This window comes from Bos indicus x Bos taurus, chromosome 7 (assembly GCF_003369695.1).
Source record: "Bos indicus x Bos taurus breed Angus x Brahman F1 hybrid chromosome 7, Bos_hybrid_MaternalHap_v2.0, whole genome shotgun sequence".
Taxonomy (NCBI): domain Eukaryota; kingdom Metazoa; phylum Chordata; class Mammalia; order Artiodactyla; family Bovidae; genus Bos; species Bos indicus x Bos taurus.
This window is the reverse complement of record NC_040082.1, coordinates 68,383,284-68,408,472: the sequence shown is the minus strand read 5'-3', so window position 1 is coordinate 68,408,472 and position 25,189 is coordinate 68,383,284. Positions and strand designations below refer to the sequence as shown.

General features: G+C 38.5%; 1 protein-coding gene and 1 non-coding gene across 2 annotated transcripts; both read left to right on the top strand.

The window, feature by feature from the left end:
* The first annotated feature begins 280 nt into the window (after nt 1-280).
* On the top strand, nt 281-384 carry LOC113896785. Its single transcript, XR_003512143.1, has one exon. It is a non-coding gene; the product is annotated as a U6 spliceosomal RNA (small nuclear RNA).
* A 12,786-nt stretch (nt 385-13,170) lies between these two features.
* On the top strand, nt 13,171-14,145 carry LOC113896274 (olfactory receptor 2T3-like). The gene has a single exon (XM_027548510.1). It carries the CDS (start codon nt 13,171-13,173, stop codon nt 14,143-14,145), a length of 975 nt encoding a protein of 324 aa, XP_027404311.1.
* Nucleotides 14,146-25,189: the final 11,044 nt, after the last annotated feature.

Here is a 25,189-nt window from a genome sequence, read left to right as displayed (position 1 = left end):
CACTGCACAATGCCAGGCTCCCCTGTCCTTCACCATCTCCCAGAGCTTGCTCAAACTCATGTCCATTGAGTCAGTGATCTCACCCTTTGTCATCCCGTTCTCCTTCTGCCTTCAATCTTTCCCAGCATCAGGACCTTTTCCAATGAGTTGGCTCTTCTCATCAGTTGGCCAAAGTTTTGGAGCTTCAGCTTCAGCATCAGTCCTTCCAATGAATATTCAGAGTTGATTTCCTTTAGGAAATCAAAGTTATTAGAGAAATGCAAATCAAAGCTACAGTGAGGTGCTCACTTCGGCAGCACATACACTAAAATTGGAACGATACAAAGATTAGCATGGCCCCTGCGCAAGGATGACATGCAAATTCATGAAGCGTTCCATATTTTTTAAAGAGAACTCCACAAACTGCCAGAATACAGAAAGGACACCACAAACTAGCAATATAAACAAGATGAAGAGACAGAGGAATACCCACCAGGTAAAGGAACAGGATAAATGCCCACCAAACCAAACAAAAGAGGAAAAGATAGGGAATCTACCTGATAAAGAATTCTGAATAATGATAGTGAAAATGATCCAAAATCTTGAAATAAAAATGGAATCACAGATAAATAGCCTGGAGACAAAGATTGAGAAGATGCAAGAAAGGTTTAACAAGGACCTAGAAGAAATAAAAAAGAGTCAATATATAATGAATAATGCAATAAATGAGATCAAAAACACTCTGGAGGCAACAAATAGTAGAATAATGGAGGTAGAAGATAGGATTACTGAAGTAGAAGATAGAATGGTAGAAATAAATGAATCAGAGAGGAAAAAAGAAAAACGAATTAAAAGAAATGAGGACAATCTCAGAGACCTCCAGGACAATATTAAATGCTCCAACATTCTAATCATAGGAGTCCCAGAAGAAGAAGACAAAAAGAAAGACCATGAGAAAATAATTAAGGAGATAATAGTTGAAAACTTCCCTAAAATGGGGAAGGAAATAATCACCCAAGTCCAAGAAACCCAGAGAGTCCCAAACAGGATAAACCCAAGGCGAAACACCCCAAGACACATATTAATCAAATTAACAAAGATCAAACACACAGAACAAATATTAAAAGCAGCAAGGGAAAAACAAATAACACACAAGGGGATTCCCATAAGGGTAACAGCTGATCTTTCAATAGCAACTCTTCAGGCCAGGAGGGAATGGCAAGACATACTTAAAGTGATGAAAGAAGATAACCTAGAGCCCAGATTACTATACCCCGCAAGGATCTCATTCAAATATGAAGGAGAAATCAAAAGCTTTTCAGACAAGCAAAAGCTGAGAGAATTCAGCACCACCAAACCAGCTCTCCAACAAATGCTAAAGGATCTTCTCTAGACAGGAAACACAAAAAGGGTGTATAAACTCAAACCTAAAACAATTAAGTAAATGGCAACAGGATCATACTTATCAATAATTACCTTAAACGTAAATGGGTTGAATGCCCCAACCAAAAGACAAAGACTGGCTGAATGGATACAAAAACAAGACCCCTATATATGTTGTCTACAAGAGACCCACCTCAAAACAAGGAACACATACGGACTGAAAGTGAAAGGCTGGAAAAAAATATTCCATGCAAATAGAGTCCAAAAGAAAGCAGGAGTAGCAATACCCATATCAGATAAAATAGACTTTAAAACAAAGGCTGTGAAAAGAGTCAAAGAAGGACACTACATAATGAGCAAAGGATCAATCCAAGAAGAAGATATAACAATTATAAATATATATGCACCCAACATAGGAGCACCGCAATATGTAAGACAAATGCTAACAAGTATGAAAGGGAAAATAAACAATAACACAATAATAGTGGGAGACTTTAATACCCCACTCACACCTATGGATAGATCAACTAAACAGAAAATTAACAAAGAAACACAAACTTTAAATGATACAATAGACCAGTTAGACCTAATTGATATCTATAGGACATTTCACCCCAAAACAATGAATTTCACCTTTTTCTCAAGCGCAAACAGAACCTTCTTCAGGATAGATCACATCCTGGGCCATAAATCTAGCCTTAGTAAATTTTTAAAAAATGAAATCATTCCAAGCATCTTTTCTGACCATAATGCAGTAAGATTAGATCTCAATTATAGGAGAAAAACTATTAAAAATTCCAACATATGGAGCCTGAACAACACGCTGCTGAATAACCAACAAATCACAGAAGAAATCAAAAAAGAAATCAAATCTGCATAGAAATGAATGAAAATGAAAACTAACAACCCAAAACCTGTGGGACACAGTAAAAGCAGTCCTAAGGGGAAAGTTCATAGCAATACAGGCATACCTCAAGAAGCAAAAAAAAAGTCAAATAAATAACCTAACTCTACACCTAAAGCAACTAGAAAAGGAAGAAATGAAGAACCCCAGGGTTAGTAGAAGGAAAGAAATCTTAAAAATAAGGGTAAAAATAAATGCAAAAGAAACAAAAGACCATAGCAAAAATCAACAAAGCCAAAAGCTGGTTCTTTGAAAGGATAAATAAAATTGACAAACCATTAGCCAGATTCATCAAGAAACAAAGGGAGAAAAATCAAATCAATAAAATTAGAAATGAAAATGGAGAGATCACAACAGACAACACAGAAATACAAAGGATCATAAGAGACTACTATCAGCAATTATATGCCAATAAAATGAACAACGTGGAAGAAATGGACAAATTCTTAGAAAAGTATAACTTTCCAAAACTGAACCAGGAAGAAATAGAAAATCTTAACAGACCCATCACAAGCAGGAAAATTGAAAAAGTAATAAGAAATCTTCCAGCAAACAAAAGCCCACGTCCAGACGGCTTCACAGCTGAATTCTACCAAAAATTTAGAGAAGAGCTAATACCTATCCTACTCAAACTCTTCCAGAAAATTGCAGAGGAAGGTAAACTTCCAAACTCATTCTATGAGGCCACCATCACCCTAATACCAAAACCTGACAAAGATGCCACAAAAAAAAGAAAACTACAGGCCAATATCACTGATGAACATAGATGCAAAAATCCTTAACAAAATTCTAGCAATAAAAATCCAACAACACATTAAAAAGATCATACACCATGACCAAGTGGGCTTTATCCCAGGGATGCAAGGATTCTTCAATATCTGCAAATCAATCAATGTAATACACCACATTAACAAATTGAAAAATAAAAACCATATGATTATCTCAATAGATGCAGAGAAAGCCTTTGACAAAATTCAACATCCATTTATCATAAAAACTCTCCAGAAAGCAGGAATAGAAGGAACATACCTCAACATAATAAAAGCTATATATGACAAACCCACAGCAAACATTATCCTCAATGGTGAAAAACTGAAAGCATTTCCCCTAAAGTCAGGAACAAAACAAGGGTGCCCACTCTCACCACTAGTATTCAACATAGTTTTGGGAGTTTTGGCCACAGCAATCAGAGCAGAAAAAGAAATAAAAGGAATCCAAATTGGAAAAGAAGAAGTAAAACTCTCACTGTTTGTAGATGACATGATATTCTATATAGAAAACCCTAAAGACTCCACCAGAAAATTACTAGGGCTAATCAATGAATATAGTAAAGTTGCAGGATATAAAATCAACACACAGAAGTCCCTTGCATTCCTATACACTAATAATGAGAAAATAGAAAGAGAAATTAAAGAAACAATTCCATTCACTATTGCAACGAAAAGAATAAAATACTTAAGAATATATCTACCTAAAGAAACTAAAGACCTATATATAGAAAACTATAAAACACTGGTGAAAGAAATCACAGAGGACACTAATAGATGGAGAAATATACCATGTTCATGGATTGGAAGAATCAATATAGTGAAAATGAGTATACTACCCAAAGCAATCTATAGATTCAATGCAATCCCTATCAAGCTACCAACGGTATTTTTCACAGAGCTAGAACAAATAATTTCACAATTTGTATGGAAATACAAAAAACCTCGAATAGTCAAAGCAATCTTGAGAAAGAAGAATGGAACTGGAGGAATCAACCTACCTGACTTCAGGCTCTACTACAAAGCCACAGTTATCAAGACAGTATGGTACTGGCACAAAGACAGAAATATAGATCAATGGAACAAAATAGAAAGACCAGAGATAAAACCATGCACCTATGGACACCTTATCTTTGACAAAGGAGGCAAGAATATACAATGGAGAAAAGATAATCTCTTTAACAAATGGTGCTGGGAAAACTGGTCAACCACTTGTAAAAGAATGAAACTAGAACACTTTCTAACACCATACACAAAAATAAACTCAGAATGGATTAAAGATCTAAATGTAAGACCAGAAAATATAAAACGCTTAGAGGAGAACATAGGCAAAACACTCTCTGACATACATCACAGCAGGATCCTCTATGACCCACCTCCCAGAATATTGGAAATAAAAGCAAAAATAAACAAATGGGACCTAATTAAAATTAAAAGCTTCTGTACAACAAAAGAAACTATAAGCAAGGTGAAAAGACAGCCTTCCAAATGGGAGAAAATAATAGCAAATGAAGCAACTGACAAACAACTAATCTCAAAAATATACAAGCAACTCCTACAGCTCAATTCCAGAATAATGAATGACCCAATCAAAAAAAAGGGGAGCAAAGAACTAAATAGACATTTCTCCAAAGAAGACATACAGATGGCTAACAAACACATGAAAAGATGCTCAACATCACTCATTATCAGAGAAATGCAAATCAAAACCACAATGAGGTACCATTTCACACCAATCAGAATGACTGCGATCCAAAAGTCTACAAGCAATAAATGCTGGAGAGGGTGTGGAGAAAAGGGAACCCTCTTACACTCTTGGTGGGAATGCAAACTAGTACAGCCACTATGGAGAACAGTGTGGAAATTCCTTTAAAAACTGGAAACAGAACTGCCTTATGACCCAGCAATCCCACTGCTGGGCATACACACTGAGGAAACAAGAATTGAAAGAGACACGTGTTGTACCCCAATGTTCATCACAGCACAGTTTATAATAGCCAGGACGTGGAAGCAACCTAGATGTCCATCAGCAGATGAATGGATAAGAAAGCTGTGGTACATATACACAATGGAGTATTACTCAGCCATTAAAAAGAATACATTTGAATCAGTTCTAATGAGGTGGATGAAACTGGAGCCTATTATACAGAGTGAAGTAAGCCAGAAAGAAAAACACCAATACAGTATACTAACGTATATATATGGAATTTAGAAAGATGGTAATGATAACCCGGTATGCGAGACAGCAAAAGAGACACTGATGTATAGAACAGCCTTTTGGACTTTGTGGGAGAGGGAGAGGGTGGGATGATTTGGGAGAATGGCATTGAAACATGTTTAATATCATATAAGAAATGAATCACCAGTCCAGGTTCGATGCATGACACGGGATGCTTGGGGCTGGTGCACTGAGATGACCCAGAGGGATGGTATGGGGAGGGAGGTGGGAGGGGGGTTCAGGATTGGAAACACATGTACACTTGTGGTGGATTCATGTTGATGTATGGCAAAACCAACACAATATTATAGAGTAAAAAATAATAAATAAATAAAAGAATTCTCCAGGAAAAAAAAAAAATATGCTAAGCATCACTACTTATTAAAGAAACACCTATCAAAACTCCAGTGAGGCATAACCTCAAATCAGACAGAATGGCAACCATGAAAAAGTCTACAAATGATAAATTCTGGAGAGGGTGTGGAGAAAAAAGAACCTCCATACACTGTTGGTGGAAATGTACAATGGTGCTGCCATATGGAGGAAAGTCTGGAGGTTCCTTGTTGTTGTTGTTCAGTTGCCCAGTCGTGTTGAAGTTTCTTCGACCCCATGGACAGCAGCATGCCAGGCCTCCCTGTCCCTCACCATCTCTCAGAATTTGCCCAAGTTCATGTTCATTGCATCAGTGATTGCCATCCAGCCATCTCATCCTCTGACTCCTTCTCCTTCTGCTCTCAATCTTTCCCAGCATCAGGGACTTTTCCAATGAGTCATCTGTTTGCATCAGATGACCAAGATACTGGAGCTTCAGCTTCTGCATCAGTCTTTCTAGTGAATATTCAGGGTTGATTTCCCTCAAGATTGACTGGTTTGACCTCCTTGCTGTCCAAGGGACTTTTAGGAGTCTTCTCCAGCACCACAGTTCAAAAGCATCAATTCTTTGGTGTTCTGCCTTCTTTATGGTCCAACTCTCACAACCATATGTGACCACTGGGAAGACCACAGCCTTGACTAAACGAACCTTTGTCGGCAGGATAATGTCTTTGCTTTTCAACATACTAGCTAGGTTTGTCATTGCTTTCCTGCCAAGAAACAATCGTCTTCTTATTTCATGGCTGAAGTCACCATCCACAAGGAATTTGGAAGGTTCCTTAGTAAATTAAAAATAGAGTTATATATGAGGGCTTTCCTGGTGGCTCAACAGTAAAGAATCCACCTGTAATGCAAGAGGTGTGGAGATGAGGATTCAATCCCTGGGTCAGGAAGATCCCTTGGAAGACGATGGCAATTCACATCAGTATTCTTGCCAGGAAAATTGCGTGGACAGAGGAGCTTGGTGAGCTATACTCCATTAGAGTCACAGAGTCAGACATGGCTGAGCAACTAAGCAATAAGTGCAAGCGCAGAGTTATATGTGATCCAGCAATCTCACTCCTGAGCATACATCTGAAAAGATGAAAACTAATTGGAAAAGATACATGCACCCCAATGTTCATAAGCAGCACTATTAACATAGCCAAGACATAGAAGAAACTTAAATGTCCATCAACATATGAATTATATAAAGATAATTGTTATATATCCATCTATATGGGGCTTCCCTGGTGGCTCAGTGGTAAAGAATCTACCTAAAATGCAGGGTACTGCCTGCGCTGAAGGAGATGTGGGTTCAATTCCTGGGCCAAAAAGATCCCTTAGAGAAGGAAACAGCATCTAACTCCAATATTCTTGCCTGGAAAATCCCTTGGACTGAGGAGTCTGGCAGATTACAGTCCATGGGGTCACAAGAGTCAGTCATGAATTAGTGACTAAACCACTGTGTGTGTGTGTGTGTGTGTGTGTGTGTGTATTTATTTATTTATATTTATATACATATATGCATATACACATCTATATCTATATATCTATGTGCTGTGCCATGCTTAGTCACTCAGTCATGTTCCACTCTTTGTGGCCCCATGGACTGCAGCCAGCCAGGCTTCTCTGTCCATGGGGATTCTCCAGAAAAGAATACTGAAGTGGGTTACCATGCCTTCCTCCTGGGGATCTTCCCAACCCAGGGATCAAACACAGGTCTCCCTCATTGCAGGCGGATTCTTTACCACTGAAGGGAAGCCTTATTTATATCTATATACAATAGAATACTACTCAGCCATAAAAAGAATGAAATACTGCCATTTGCAGCAACATGGATGAACCTAGAGATTATATTACAATACTAAGTGAAATACATAAGAAAGAGAAAGGCAAATATATGATATTATTTATATGTGATTGCATGGATCAAAACAAGCTGCACACTGTTTACAATAGCCAGGACATGGAAGCAACCTAGATGTCCATTGGTCAACAAATGGATAAGAAAGCTGTGGTACATATACACAATGGAATATTACTCAGCCATTAAAAGGATGCATTTTAAACAGTTCTAATGAGGTGGAATATTATACAGCGTGAAGTAAGTCAGAAAGAAAAACACCAATACAGTATACTAACACATATATATGGAATTTAGAAAGATGGTAACAATGACCCTGTATGCAAGACAGCAAAAGAGACACTGATGTAAAGAACAGTCCTTCAGACTCTGTGGGAGAAGGCGAGGGGGGGATGATTTGAGAGAATGGCATTGAAACACGTATATTATCATATGTGAAACAGATCGGCAGTCAAGGTTTGATGCATGAGACAGGGTGCTAGGGGCTGGTGCACTGGAATGACCCTGAGGGATGGGATGGGGAGGGAGGTGGGAGGGGGATTCAGGATGGGGAAACATGTACACCCATGGCTGATTCATGTCAATGTATGGCAAAAAAAAAGCACAATATTGTAAAGTAATTAGCCTCCAATTAAAATAAATAAATTTTTTTGAAAAAAGAACATGGAAGCGAGCTAGATGTCCATCAACAGATGAATGGATAAATAAGCTGTGGTACATATACACAATGGAATATTACTCAGCCATAAAACAGAACACATTTGAGTTGGTTCTGATGAGTTGGATGAAACTAAACCTATTATAGACAGTTAAGTAAGTCAGAAAGAGAAAGATAATTGTTGTATTCTAATGCATATATACAGAATCTAGAAAAATGGTACTGAAGAATTTGTTTACAGGGCAGCAATGGAGAAACAGGCATAGATAATAGACTTGTGGACATGGGGAGAGGGTGAGATCTATGGAAAGAGTAACATGGAAACTTTTATTACCATGTGTAAAATAGATAGCCAACGGAAATTTGCTGTATGGCTCAGGAAACTCAAACAGGGTCTCTGTATCAATCTAAGGTGGTGGGATGGGGCAGGAGATGGGAGTGAGGTTCAAAAGGGAGAGGATATAAGTATACCTATGGCTGATTCGTGTTGAGGTTTGACAGAAAACAACAAAATTCTGTAAAGCAATTATCCTTCATTAAAAAAATAAATTAAAAAAAAAAAAGCTGCAGAAAATTTTTAAAGAGATGGGAGCACCAGATCACTTTACCTGCTTCCTGAGAAACCTCTATTCAGGTCAAGAAATAACAATTAGAAGTGGACGTGGAAAAGTGGGCTGGTTCAAATTTGGGAATGGAGTACGCCAAGGCTGTATATTGTCACCCTGTTTATTTAACTTAGATTCAGAGTACATCATGCAAAATCCTGGGTTGGATGAATCACAGGCTGAAATCAAGATTGCTGGGTGAAATATTAATAATCTCAAATATGCAGATGATGCCATCCTAATGGCAGAAATCAAAGAGGAACTAAAAAGCCTCTTAATGAGGATGAAAGAGGAGAGTGAAAAAGCTGGTTTGAAACCCAACATTCAAAAAACTAATATTATGGCATCTGGTCCCATCTCTTCATGGCAAATAGATGGGGAAAAAGTGAAAACAGTGGCAGATATTATTTTCTTTGGCTCCAAAATCACTGTAGACAATGGCAGCAGTCCTAAAAGTAGAAGACAATCGCTCCTCGGAAGAAAAGCTATGACAAACCTAGTTGGCATATTAAAAGGCAGAGATATCACTTTACTGAAAAAGGTCTGTCTAGTCAAAGCTATGGTTTTTCCAGTAGTCATGCATGGATGTGAATTGGACCATTAAGAAGGCTTAACAGCGAAGAATTAACGCTTTCAAACTGTGGTATTGGAGGAGACTTGTGAGTCACTTAAAGAGCAAGGAGATCAAACCAGTCAACCCTAAGGGAGATCTACCCTGAATATTCATTGGAAGGACTGATGCTGAAGCTGAAGCTCCAGTTCCTTGACTACCTGATGCAAAGAGCCAACTCATTGGAAAAGGTCCTGATGCTGTTAAAGATTGAAGGCAAATGGAGAAAGGGGTGGCAGAGGAAGAAATAGTTAGATAGCATCATCGACTCAGTGGACATGAATTTGAGCAGACTCTGGGAAACAGGGGAAGACAGGGCAGCCTGGCATGCTACAGCTCATTGGGTCACAAAACTTAGCAACTGAACAATAGCAATAAGCCTCCATTGTATACTCAAGGTAAGACTAGATCATAAGACCTTGGAAATGTCTGTGAAACTATCACATCAGGAAAAGCTCAAAGAAATAATGCTCCCAACTTCACTCTTATTTTTGTAATTTGAATGAGATTCCTGTTCTTGTGAAGCTTTAACCTAGATCCACAAATTGAAGGTGTTTCTGGGATACATAGTATGCAACCTTAGATAGGAGTGGGTAATCACAAGGGGACAATAAATACTGCCCTTGATATTGACCAGGTCACAGCCTGTGTTTCAACACATCACACCAAATCTATTATTCTTAATCTATGAAAACAGATAACCTCACTTTGATAGTAACAACTTACTTTCTTTTAGGGATTTGTAATCTCAAACATTTTAAATCAATTCTGGGTCAAGTTCTGTCTCAGATGTGTATGTTCTTCTGCCTGATACTGCCTTTCTGAAAATCAGAATTATTTTTACAAAGAGAGAGTGAGAGAGCATTCTAAACAAATATCAAGTAAGAAAATGTGATTTGAAACTGGAAAACATACTGCTGAGCTTAAAAAAAAAAAAAAAAAAAAAAAAGCCCTGCAATATCTTATGAAAAAGATTTGCTTTTTGATAGCTGTAGCACCTAAATGGCAAACATGTTCAACCCCCATTGAAAATTCCTTTTGGCTTGCCAGTCTTGTTAGTTTTTATGCTTATTCAACAATGCAAAGGACTAAACAACAGTAATTTATCTCAATTCCCTCATGTGAAGAAACTGATGATGTAACTTTTGCACTCTGTCTTCTGAATTTAAGCCTGATTGCCTGGCCTTGGAATGGTAAAAGCCGCTTCATTCAGCTTTTGTGTATCAGTTACTCTCTGGTAGAGAAGATGAAGTGAAACAAAACGTATGTGTTTTAAATGCTGTGTTTGTCTTTTTGATGGAATGTGTTTTTTTAACATCTCTTCAGAACACTTTAAAGGTACAAACAAAAAAGGAGCAAATATGTCTGGTTACAGTTATTAATCTCTTATGTAATTCTGACTTTCAATTTCATGAAATCCCAGATTTTTTTTAACCAAGTACATTACAATATACTTTGCTTCACACTTCCATGTGTCTTAGTTACTATGTGATATTTTTTCTCTGAAAATTTCTCTAACCTGGTGTGTAGCAACTCTGATATTGATCAGACCCTAGTCAGTTATGGAGCTCCTAACCTTTCCATAAACTATAACTGAACTCTATTCTTAATTTAATGATTTTAGGACAACTACGTCAAGCATGACTTAAGCAATTCAACCAGGATATTAAAAATGGAAATATTCAGGGAGAGCAGTTATTGAGCAAACCTGCTGGTCTGTAGCGGAGAAAGCAATGGCACCCCACTCCAGTACTCTTGCCTGGAAAACCCCATGGACGGCGGAGCCTGGTGGGCTGCAGTCCATGGGGTCGCTAAGAGTCGGACACGACTGAGTGACTTCCCTTTCACTTTTCACTTTCATGCATTGGAGAAGGAAATGGCAACCCACTCCAGTGTTCTTTCCTGGAGAATCCCAGGGACAGGGGAGCCTGGTGGGCTTCCCATCTATGGGGTCGAACAGAGTCGGACACGACTGAAGAGACTTAGCAGCAGCTGGTCTGTAGAGAGGGTTTCCCAGGTGGTGCTAGTGGTAAAGAAACCATCTGTCAATATAGGAGCTGAATTTAAGCCTGAATTTAAGCTGAATTTAAGCCTGAATTTAAGCTGAATAAAATGCAGGTTTGATTCCCAGGTCAGGAAGATCCCCTGGAGGAGGGCATCACAATCCACTTGAGTATTCTTGCCTGGAGAATCCCATGGACAGAAGAGCCTGGTGAGCTGCAGTCCATAGGGTCACAAAGAATCAGACATGACTGAAGCAACTTAGCATGCATGCATGAAATTTACTAGTTTCCTGATTAAACTAAAATACAAGATCAGTATATTGGGTTTTAAGGCTGTAGCTTTGTGTGTGGTACCCAACTGCTTCATATTGCTATATATGTTCCAAACCATTTCACTCCATTCATTCATTCGTTAACTATACATATACATAGAATACATAATAATTTTGACACTGTTTTCAGGGAATAAATGGCATCAACTAAAGGAAAAATAATTATTTAATGCATGTTTCAATTAGACAGTTGCTATTTAGGAAATCTATAGCTTTTGGTTTTGTGATTTCTTATAAAAATCATTTCTCTGTATGAAACATTAAATGCTTTAACCCTGCTTTGGTGTTATGAGAGGGACCAGGTAGCATGTTGCTGACCTCCTGTCTTACACCATGTACCCTGTGTCTTCCTCCCCTGTACACGATCTGCACCCCGAGTGGCCTTCTCCTATCACCATATCTGCACACCACCTGCCATACTGCATTGTACTGGGGTTTGCAACTTGAATGCCATCTTGCCCTGCACATGCTATGCACCCCGAATATTCTCTTACACTGTGCAAGATGAACATCCTCATGCTCTGCACCAGGTTTGCATCCCAAATGTCCTGTCCTGCACTGTCTGCTCCTTGAGTGCCCTTCAGCCCAGTACGATGTCTGAACATCATATTCTTGCCCCCCTGTTCTGCACCAGATCACCAACTTTACTGCCCTCCTCACTCTGTAAAAGGCCTTATACTGAGTATCCTCTTGTCCTGCATCAGATCTGCAACCCTTTTGGCCTCCTGAACTATACAAAGCTGGCACACAAGTACCTCTTATCTGTACAAGGTCTGTGCACCTTCTGCCCTCGTTCCCTCCCCTAGGTCTGCACCCTGAACCGCAATCCACAGGCGAGCTAAACACTGTCTGTTTTGATGCTCCTGGTGGTCCTGCTTCTGGAACTTCATTGAGAAAAGAATGGTTGGATAAACTGAAATTTTTTAGCAATGAAAGGGGAGTTAATAGAGATGTATCAGGGGAGAAAATATTTAAGATTACAAGTTCTCAGTGAACTTCAGTTATATTAGAATCATTAACAATATTAGTGTTGACATTAGCATCATCTTTCATCACTGATTTCTGCATGGCCTACTGTGTCCAAAAGTGGAGTGGGAGCGTCATTAGATGACTTCATTTAACACTCACATTGTGTTACAGACTTAACCTGTGTTTCATACTTTAGCATTCTAATCATCCCATGAGATAAGCCCTTTTATATTCTCAGCTTGGGGAAAAAATAAACAAGATTTACTGACTGTAAACAATTTGTCTATTTGTAGAGTTGTCACCCCCCCAAGTTTGTTTCATAATCTATTCTAGGCTTATGGCCAATATGCAACCTGGCCTCTTAGAGAACTTAGCTTTTAATTCTATATCAGTATAACTTCATATTTGAAAAAATAGTTCAAAGTACTTTTCTTATTGAAAAAATGATTAAGAAATCATATGCATGTGAAATATCTGAAAACAATGACTCATTTCTTCCTCAGATGAAAACTATAACCAAGACCATGTATTCAGAGAATCAAACTTCACAGAATCAAACGTTGAATACTGATTTCATCCTTGTGGGGCTCTTTGGTGAAACCAAACATGCCTTCCTCCTCTACACTGCGACCCTCATCTTCTTCCTGATGGCCCTAGCTGGGAACGCTCTCCTCATCATCCTCGTCCACATGGAGCCCCGCCTGCACACCCCCATGTACTTCTTCATCAGCCAGCTCTCCCTCATGGACCTCATGTACATATCTGTGACTGTGCCCAAGATGCTCCTGGGCCAGGTGACAGGAGATCATACAATCTCTCCCTCAGGTTGTGGGATCCAGATGTTCTTCTATCTGACTCTCGCTGGAGCTGAATTTTTTCTCCTGTCTGCCATGGCCTACGACCGACATGCTGCTATGTGCAGACCTCTCCATTATGCTCTGCTGATGAACCAGAGGGTCTGTGAATGCCTGGTGTCTGGATGCTGGTTCCTAGGAATGGTGGATGGTTTGTTGCTCACACCCATAGCCATGAGCTTCCCCTTTTGTCATTCCAGAAAAATCCTGAGTTTCTTCTGTGAGGCTCCTGCCTTGATGAAGCTCTCCTGCTCTGATATCTCCCTCTACAAGATGGTAATGTACCTGTGCTGTGTTCTCATGCTCCTCATCCCCACTGTGGTCATCTCAAGCTCATATGCCCTCATTCTGCACCTCATCCACAGAATGAGTTCATCAGAGAGCCGCAGGAAAGCCTTTGCCACCTGCTCCTCTCACATGATTGTAGTGTTGCTCTTCTTTGGTGCTGCGATTTACACCTACATGCTTCCTAGTTTCTACCACACAGCTAAGCAGGACATGATGGTATCAGCCTTTTATACCATCATCACCCCTGTGCTGAACACCCTCATTTACAGCCTCCGGAATAAGGATGTCACAGGGGCTCTGAGGAGCAAGATGCAGTCAGGGCTGAGCCTAAGAAAAGTTGTAAAGAAGAAAACCTGAGGATGACCATATATTTTTCCCCTATTATATTATTCCTCCCATCCCTATTTCTCCTCTCCTTTGTCACCTGTTTCCAGGGCCGCAAACACTGAGCCCAGTAATCACTTTCTTCTTTCTTAGGCATGTGATATTTCTTCTCCATATGATTTACCTATCATAATTTATCTCATTATATTCAATGTCTTTGTACTCCATTTGTCTGTGATATGATAGCTGTCATAAAGAAAACTGCACATAGTGCCTTTTTATCTGCTCTCATATCCCAAGTTTATTGATCATTTTAGTATGAATTGTGTGACATTTTTAGCTTTCCCAAATCCTTTCAATTGCTTACATATATCGTTTTTTAGACAGGGAAAGAAAAACTTCTTAATCAAGTTACTTGTAAGACTAAGTGGCATGGTATACACAGACAGCCCTAACACCTGCTCCAAGCTGTGAGTTGTCCTTCTATCTCTATAAATCCTAGTCTCTTGTTTGCCTTAAGGGGTGGAGGTGTGAGAGACGGTGTAGAACCATAAGGACCCCCAGCTAAATCTTAGATTTGCTACTTAGAAGCTCTTAGGAGCTGATTATGCCACCACTGCGTTGTTTTCTCTCCACTAAAATAGAACTAGCAATATAGGCATCATCATGGAGTTCTGAATGTTAAGCGAATTTAATTCATTTGCCCAGTGCAGGGCCTGGCCCCTTGAAAGGTCTAGATAAATAGTTACCCTTTCTAAGGTGTGACAGATCAAGATGACTTTGCCCATGACTCTGCCTCTGTGTGTCTGTTCCACATCTTCATAGATAAGAGGGAGCCAGTGCAGACTCTCTGTCACCTGAGAGGAGCTCGTTAGCTGTCTGCTGAATTAAACTACAGCATTTCTGGTATTTTTTTCATCTTCCAATTGGGCAGTTTCTTGGAAGTATTTGATTAAATTGTAAAACCATATTACATTAGTGTCAAGTCACAAATGTATGTTTTTCAAATATCATTTGATATAAATGATGTAAATGCCATTCTGTCAAACTCTCTGAAAAGCAGCTGTTCCTAGATTCTTGAATCATTTAATTGCTGATTATATCTTGATGGATTACCTTCTATGTTACACATAGTCTGCAATTTCTAAGAGACACAACAGTGGCCAGAACACAAGCCCCTACTTCAAGGAGTTTATTTGTTAGTGGAGGAGAGAGCTGTGTAGACATCAGTGCCCAGTCACAAGAACTATGAGATGACTGCACCCAGAAAGCCCTGTAGCATCTAGATGGGAAGCCCAGATTTGAGCGGTTATCCTAAAGATCATAATCATGTAAAGAGACAAGAGAACATTTCAAAGAGATGACCAGCAAATGAACAGACATGACTATAAAAAAGGCACTGGAGATATCAGGAAACTATAAAGACCAAATTAAGCATAGCTTTACACTGAAATGAACAGGGAGCATGTAAAGAATATATATTTTATATATTAAATTAAATTTAACATATTAAATTAAATATACTAAATACATTAAAACAAGTTAAATTCACTCTGTATCAAATACAAAATATATTTTAACTTATCTTGTCATCATCCAATTACCAGTTACTCTAAATTTAGAGTAAACAGCATATATATCGCATTATCAGTTCAGTTCAGTCGCTCAGTCATTTCCGACTCTTGGCAGCCCCATGGACCGCAACACATCAGGCCTCCATGTCCATCATTAACTCCCAGAATTTACTCAAACTCATGTCCCTTGAGTCGGTGATGCCATCCAGTCATCTCAACCTTTGTCATCCCCTTCTTCTCCCGCCTTCAATCTTTCCCAGCATCAGGGTCTTTTCAAATGAGTCAGTTCTTTGCATCAGGTGGCCAAAGTATTGGAGTTTCAGCTTCAGCATCAGTCCTTCCAATGAATATTCAGGACTGATTTCCCTTAGGATGGACTGGTTTGATATCCTTGCAGTCCAAGGGACTCTCAAGAGTCTTCTCGAATGCCACAGTTCAAAAGCATCAATTCTTTGGTTCTCAGCTTTCTTTATAGTCCAAGTCTCACATCCATACGTGACTACTGGAAAAACCATAGCTTGACTAGATGGACATTTGTTGGCATAGTAATGTCTCTGCTTTTTAATATGCTGTCTAGGGTGATCATAACTTTTCTTCCAAGGAACAAGCATCTTTTAATTTCATAAGTTTAGTCAATATCTGCAGTGATTTTGGAGCCCAAAAAAATAAAATCTCTCACTGTTTCCACATCTATTTGTAATGAAGTGATGGGAACAGATGCCATGATCTAAGTTTTCTGGATGCTGAGTTTTAAGCCAGCTTTTTCACTCTCCTCTTTCACTTTCGTCAAGAGACTCTTAAGTTCTTCTTTGTTTTCTGCCATAAGGGTGCTATCATCTGCATATCTGAGGTTATTGATATTTCTCACAGCAATCTTGATTCCAGTTTGTGCTTCATCCACCCCAGTGTTTGTCATGATCTACACTGCATTTAACTTAAATAAGCAGGATGACACTATACAGCCTTGGCATACTCCTGTCCCGATTCGGAATCAGTCTGTTGTTCCATGTCCAGTTCCAACTGTTGCTTCCTGACCTGCATACAGATTTCTCAAGAGGCAGGTTAGATAGTATGGTATTCCCATCTCTTGAAGAATTTTCCACAGTTCGTTGTGGTCCACACCGTCAAAGGCTTTGGCATAGTCAATAAAGCAGAAACAGATGTTTTTCTGGAACTCTCTTGCTTTTTTGATGATTCAGTAGATGTTGGCAATTTGATCTCTGGTTCCTCTGCCTTTCCTAAATCCAGCTTGAACATCTGGAAGTTCATGGTTCACATATTGTTGAAGCCTGGCTGGGAGAATTTTGAGCATTACTTTACTAGCATCTGAGATGAGTGCAATTGTGTGGCAGTTTGAACATTATTTGGCATTGCCTTTCTTTGGGATTGGAATGAAAACTGACCTTTTCCAGTCCTGTGGCCACTGCTGAGTATTCCAAATTTGCTGGCATAATGAGTGCAGCACTTTCACAGCATCATCTTTCAGGATTTGAAATAGCTCAACTGGAATTCCATCACCTCCACTAGCTTTGTTCATAGTGATGCTTCCTAAGGCCCACTTGACTTCGCATTCCAGGATGTCTGGCTCTAGGTGAGTGATCACGCCATCATGATTATCTGGATAGTGAGTATCTTTTTTGTACAGTTCTTCTGTGTATTCTTGCCACCTCTTCTCAATACCTTCTGCTTCTGTTAGGTTCATACTGTTTCTGTCCTTTATTGTGCCCATCTTTGCATGAACTGTTCTCTTGGTATCTCTAATTTTCTTGAAGAGATCTCGACTTTCCCATTCTATTGTTTTCCTCCTTTTCTTTGCACTGATCACTGAGGAAGGCTTTCTTACCTCTCCTTGCTATTTTTTGGAACTCTACATTCAAATGGGTGTATCTTTCCTTTTCTCATTTGCCTTTTGCTTCTCTTCTGTTCACAGCTATTTTGTAAGGCCTTCTCAGACAATCGTTTTGCCTTTTGCACTTCTTTTCCTTGGGGATGGTCTTGATCCCTGCCTCCTGTACAATGTCACAAACTTCCATCCATAGTTCATCAGGCATTTTATCAGATCTAATCCATTGAATCTATTTGTCACTTTCACTGTACGATCATAAGGGATTTGACTTGAGTCATACCTGAGTGGTTAAGTGGTTTTCCCTACTTTCTTCAATTTAAGTCTGAATATGGCAATAAAGATTTCATGGTCTGTGCCATAGTCAGCTCCCAGTCTTGTTTTTGCTGACTCTATAAAACTTCTCCATCTTTGGCTGCCAAGAATATAATCAATCTGATTTCAATATTGATCATCTGGCAATGTTCACATGTAGAGTCTTCTCTTGTGTTGTTGGAAGAGGGTGTTTGCTATGACCAGTGCGTTCTTGGCAAAACTCTATTAGCCTTTGCCCAGCTTCATTCTGTACTCCAAGACCAAATATGCCTGTTACTCCAGGTATTTCTTGACTCCCTACTTTTGCATTCCAGTACAATGAATTATATATAATTCATTAATATAAAATTAAATATATGTGCTAGTATATCAATTTTACAACATTTGTTCTAGTATTAGAATTTTGGAAATTGTAAAACGCAAGGACGGAAGCAAACATACCTAATAGAAAGTGGTTTGCTATTCTCAAGGAAGAGAAATGGAAATTAATTCTGAATTTAATAAAGAACAATTTGAAAAATTTCTGAATTATTTTCTTAAAATTTTTTCTCCTTCAGTATTTCCAGCTGCCACTTAATTGATATGTAGTACATTACATTCAAAAACTATAGCAAAATGTTCTCCTGTTTAGTCTTCTATATTCTTCTAATCAATTCATTCTTCCAAAATAAAATTGTATTGTGAAAATTAACATTGCAAAAAGGTGTTTTGGTTTAAAGGTTATACTTTATGAAATGTATGTATAGCTACCACAAAGTGCCCATCCTCCACATATATAAGGAAAACTTCCTTCATACCTGAAGTCTTTATATCTGTTTATCTAACACCATTATTGCCTGAAAGGCAGCCACTGTCCTCAATTTTATTTAAAAAATAGATTTATGGTCTATTAATGTATACCTAACAACATTAATTGATTTCATTTATATATGGATGGATTATTTTCTTTATCAGTTCAGTTCAGTCGCTCAGTTCTGTCCAACTTTTTGCGACCCCAGGGACTGCAGCACACCAAGCTTCCCTGTCCATCACAAACTCCTGGGACTTGCTCAAACTCATGTCCACTGAGTCAGTGATGCCATCCAAACATCTCATCCTCTGTCATCCCCTTCTCCTCCTGTCTTCAGTCTTTCCCAGCATCACGGTCTTTTCCATTGAGTCAGCTCTTTGCATCAGGTGGCCAAAGTATTGGAGCTTCAGCTTCAGCATTAGTCCTTCCAATGAGTATTCAGTATTAATTTCCTTTAGATTTGACTGTTTTGATCTCCTTGCAACCCAAGGGACTCTCAAGAGTCTTCTCCAACACCACAGTTCAAAAGCATCAATTCTTCAACACTCAGCTTTTTTTATGGTCCAACTCTCACATCCATACACAACTACTGGAAAAACAATAGCTTTGGCTAGATGGATCTTTGTTGGCAAAGTAATGTCTCTGCTTTTTAATATGCTATCTAGGTTGGTCATAGCTCTTGTTCCAAGGAGCAAGCATCTTTTCATTTCATGGCTGCAGTCACCATCTGCAGTGACTTTGGAGCCCAAGAATATAAACTCTGTCATTGTTTTTATTGTTTCTCCAACTATTTGCCATGAAGTGATGAGACTGGATGCCAGGATCTTCATTTTTTGGGTACTGAGTTTTAAGCCAGCTTTTTCACTCTCCTCTTGCACTTTAATCAAGAGGTTCTTTAGCTCCTCTTCACTTCCTGCCATAAACGTGGGGTCATCTGCATTTCTGAGGTTATTGATATTTCTCCCAGCAATCTTGATTCCAGTTTGTGCTTCATCCAGCCTGGCATTTTGCATAATGTGCTCTGCATATAAGTTAAATAGGCTGGATGAAGTACAAGCTGGAATCAAGATTTCGAGGAGAAATATCAATAACCTCAGATATGCAGATGACACCACCCTTATGGCAGAAAACAAAGAACTAAAGAGCCCTTGATAAAGTGAAGGAAAAGAGTGGAAAAGTTAGCTTGAAACTAAACATTCAAAAAACTAAGATTGTGACATCTGGTCCCATCACTTCATGGCAAATAGATGGGGGAAAAATGGAAATGGTGACATATTTTATTTTGTTGTGCTCCAAAATCACTGCAGATGGTGAGTGAAGCCATGAAATTAAAAGACTCTTGCTCCTTGGAAGAAAAGCTATGACAATCCTAGACACTGTATTAAAAAGAAGAGACATCCCTTTGCCAACAAAGCTCTGTATAGTCAAAGCTTTGGTTTTTCCAGTAGCCATGTACAGATATGAGAGTTGGACCATTAAGAAGGCTGAATATTTTTAGCTATTTTTTATCTCTCCATTTTAATGGAGAGAATATCAGAATAGATATTTTTCCAAAGCAGACACTCAGATGGCCATTAGGCATGAGAGAAGATATTTAACATTACTAGTCATCAGGAATATACAAATCAAAACCAGAATAAAATATCACCACAAATCTGTTAGAATGGCTATTATCAAAAAGATAACATGTATGGATGTGAGAATTAGACCATAAAGAAAGCTGAGTGCCAAAGAATTGATGCTTTTGAACTGTGGCATTGGATAAGACTCTTGAGAGTCCCTTGGACTGTAAGGAGATCCAACCAGCCCATCCTAAAGATAATCAGTCCTGAATATTCACTGGAAGGACTGACGGTGAAGCTGAAACCAATACTTTGGCCACCTGATGTGAAGAACTGAGTCATTTGAAAAGACCCTGATGCTGGGAAAGATTGAAGGCAGGAGAAGGGGATTTCAGAGGATAAGATGGTTGGATGCCATCACCAACTCAATGGGCATGAGTTTGAACAAGCTCTGGGAGTTGGTGATGAACAGGAAAGCCTGGTGTGCTGCAGTCCATGGGGTCACAAAGAGTCAGACATGACTGAGAGACTGAACTGAACTGAATAAGTGATGATGAGATGGAGAAAGGGAACACTTGATCACTATTGATTGCAATGTAAATTGGCGCAAAGTTACAGAAAAAAGTAAAGAGGTTCCTCAAACAATTTAAAATGGAAGTAGCATATGATCCATCAATTTCACTCCTGAATATTTATCCAAAGAAAGCAAAAATAGTGGTTTAAAAAAAATATCTGCAAGATCACCAAGATGGCAGAGTAGAAAGAGTCTGAGCTCTCTTCCTCTCATGAGCAATACCACGACTATATATGAACTCAACATAGTGAAATGAAGTCACTCAGTTGTGCCTGACTGTTTGCAACCCCATGGACTGTAGCCTACCAGGCTCCTCTGTCCATGGGATTTTCCAGGCAAGAGTACTGGAGTGGGTTGCCATTTCCTTCTCCAGGGGATCTTCCCAACCCAGGGATCGAACCCAGGTCTCCTGCATTGCAGGCGTACGCTTTACCATCTGAGCCACCAGGGAAGCTATAAACTCAACATAAGAGTGTCTAAATATATAAAGCAAGTATTTAGGAATACCACAACTATATATGAACTCAACATAACGGTGTCTAAACATATAAGGCAAATATTTAGGAATGTCAAGGAATAAACACAATAAAAGTAGGGGAAATTTACATGCTACTTACACCAATGGACACATCATCCAAACAGAAATTCAGTAAGGAAACACTGGCATTAAATGACACATTGTATCAGATGAATTTAATAGATGCAGCATTCTATCTAAAGGGGCTTCCCAGGTGGTGCTAGTAGTATAAAGAATCTGCCTGCCAATGCAGAAGACATAATAGACACGGGTTCGATCAATGGGTCAGGAAAATTCCCTGAAGAGGGCATGGCAACCCTCTCCAGTATTCTTGAATGAGAGAATCCCATGGACAGAAGAGCCTAATGAGCTACAGTCCATAGGGTTGCAAACAGTTAGACACAACTGAGGTGACCTAGTATGCACACACACACACTCCATCTGAAAGCAACAAAATACACATTCTTTTCAAAAATATACAGAATATTGTCCAAGATGGATCATATATGAGTCCAAAAAGCAAGCATTTGTAAATTTAGGAAATTAATATTAAGCATACTTTCCCACCACAATGCTATGAACCTGGAAATCAACTACAAGGAAAAACAACAACAACAACTGCAAAAAAAAAAAAAAAACCCATAAACACAAGGAGACCAGAAAATATGCTACTAAACAAGCAATGGATCACTGAAGAAATCAAATAGGAAATCAAAAAATACCCAGAGACATATAAAAACAAAAATGCAGTGATCCAAAACCTACAGAACAAACCAAAACCAGTTCTAAGAGTGAAGGATATAGTGATACACGCTTACCTAAAGAAACAGGAAAAATCTCAAAAATCAACATACCAGTATACATAAAGAAACTAGAGAAAGAAGAACAAACAAAACCCAAAATTAGTACCAGAAAAATCATCAGTATCAGAGGAAAAATAAAATAGAAACTAAAAAACCATAGAAACATCAATGAAGCTAAATGTATCAGAGTATAACATATTCTCTTACCAACTTTTATCTATGGTATATGTTTCAGCATATCCTCTTTCATTTTTTTTTTTATTTATACATGCCCTCTTTGTTTTTTTCATGAATATTGCTAAAGGTTTGTCACTTTTGCTTACCTTTAAAAAATATTTTTGTTTCATTGATCTTTATTTATTTATTTATTTAGGCTGGGGCAAGGAAGAGCTACTTTATTCAGAAAAGTCGATAAACCAAGAAGGTGGTAGACTAGTGTCTCAAAAACCAATCTTGCCTGAGTTACAATTCAGGTTTCTTTTTCTTTTCTTATTTTTTAATTGGAGAAAAATTGATTTATAATATACTCTGGCTTCTCTTCAGATAGTATACTCTGATCTTTTCTGTTGTCTTTTGAGTCTGTATTTTATTTATTTCTCCTCTGCCCTTTTTTATTTCATTTCTTCTACTTAATTTGGGCTACTTTTGTTTTTCTTTTGCTACTTTCTTGTGGTGTAAAATTACAGTGTTTACTTGAGACTTTTCTACATGCTAACATCCAGTTAGTATGTAAAACATGCCCATCTACCCCAGTCATGAGGGTATTAGTGGAAGTACAAGGCTGATTATTTTTATAAACACTGAAGGGTCAGTTAGGAGACCTGACATAAACTGAATGACAACTTGATATCAAACCCCCACCAACATGCTTTAAACCTACAGATGACTCTTATAGAAAATGCAGAAAAAGAGAGATAACTTCTTCATCCTGAGGTTTATGAAAAGGTAAGACAAGAAGTCCTGGCTGAATTGACCCCAGTTCAGTTCGGTTCAGTTCAGTCGCTCAGTCGTGTCTGACTCTTTGCGACTCCATGAACCGCAGCATGCCAGGCCTCCCTGTCCATCACCAACCCCCAGAGTTCACCCAAACCCATGTCCATTGAATTGGTGATGCCATCCAACCATCTCATCCTCTGTCGTCCCCTTCTCCTCCTGCCTTCAATCTTTCCCAGCATCAGGGTCTTCTCAAATGAGTCAGTTCTTCACATCAGGTGGCCAATGTATTGCATAGGTTAATCCCCTTCAAAATGATCATGGCCTGCTGTCTTCTCTCCATTATAATTAAATAGGTGTCATATTGATTGGAAACTGCATTCATCCTAGAGACCATAATCAATAGGAAAAACTGAAAAAAAAATAAATAAGCATGGTTAAAATATGTTAGAAAACTAATTTAACTTGGAATAAGGCCTTTCCAGTTGCCCTGCTACAGATTAGAGTGGCTCTCAAAAGCAAGCTTAAATTAAGCCCTTTTAAATTATTGTATAGTAGGCCATTCCAGATGCCAGCCTGGGCAGGAGAGTCTGCAGCTGTCTTAAAGAATCTAACTGTCACCAGCTAAAGTAAGACTTTAGGCATTGCTAACTTTTGCTCCTGAGTTTACTTCAAAGAGGTCCACATACCTGAATGACGTCATCCTGCTCCCTTTCTACACCAGAGTTTGAGTCACACTTGAACCTTAGAGAGAGCAGAAGACCTAAATAGACATTTCTCCACATAGGACATACAGATAGACAACAGGCACCTGAAAAGGTGCTCAAAATCCCTAATTTTTAAGGAAAGGCAATCAAAAACACAATAAGATATCACCTCACATCACTGAGAATGCCATCATTAAAAGTCTACAAATGGTAAATATTGGAGTGTGTGGAGAAAAGGGAACTCTCCTATACTGTTAGTGGGAATGTAAATTTTTGCAGCCACTGTGAAAAACATCATGGTGATTCCTTAAAAAACTAGAAATCATGCTACCATATGATCCAGCAACCCCACTCCTGGGCACATATCCAATGAAGATGAAAATTCCAATTTGAAAATATGTATGCACCCCAGTTGGAAAAGGGAATGACAACCCACTCCAGTATTCTTGCTGGAAAAATCCCACGGACAGAGGAGCCTGGTGGGCTACAGTCCAAGGGGTCACAAAGAGTTGGACATGACTGAAGTGACTGAACATGCATGTACCCCAGTGTTCATAGTAACACTATTTATAACACCCATGACATGGAAGCAACCTGTCTCCCTCAACAGACAAATGGATGAAGAAGATGTAGTATATACAAACAATGGAATATTACTCCATCATAGAAAATGAAATAATGCAGCAACATTAATGGACCTAGAGAATATCGTATGAAGTGAAATAAGCGAAATATGCAGAAAGACAAATATTGTATCACTTACATGTGTATTCTAAAAAAATACAAATAAATTAATAAATGTATTTACAAAACAGAAGCAGATTCAGAGGCAAAAGAAAACAAAGTTACTGCTACCCAAAGGGAAAAAGAGGGGTGATAAGGAATTTATAATTCCTTATAAATTAGGAATATGAGATTAACACATACAAACTGCTATTCATAGAATAGGTAGGAAATAGGGATTTACTGTATAACACAGGGGAAAATGTTCAATATCTTCTAGTAATATATTATAGAAAATAATCTGAAAAAGTTATATATACAATCACCTTACTGTATAACACAGGGGAAAATGTTCAATATCTTCTAGTAATATATTATAGAAAATAATCTGAAAAAGTTATATATACAATCACCTTACTGTACACCTGAAACTAACACAATGGTGTAAATCAATCGTATTTCAATAAAAACAAAACTAGGGAAAACAAGGACCCAAGCATCAACTTGCCCCTAAGTAGTCAGGACCATAGTGGGCACTGCTGAACACTCACTGTGCTATTAAATTAGCTAAGATAAAACTGTGGATTAAAATTTTTTCTACAGAAACTGATGGGATGAAGAGAAAGCAGGTGTGGTCTTATAAGCCACTAGAAGGTCTTAATTTGCTATTTTAAGTCAAGATAAGTAATGATGCCTTTTGTTCTCTTTTGTTTCACCACACTGGTGATAGACACTT

Bases quoted from the DNA above. Each gene is read 5' to 3' on its own strand.
- LOC113896274 (XM_027548510.1), top strand. From the start codon at position 13,171: ATGTATTCAGAGAATCAAACTTCACAGAATCAAACGTTGAATACTGAT.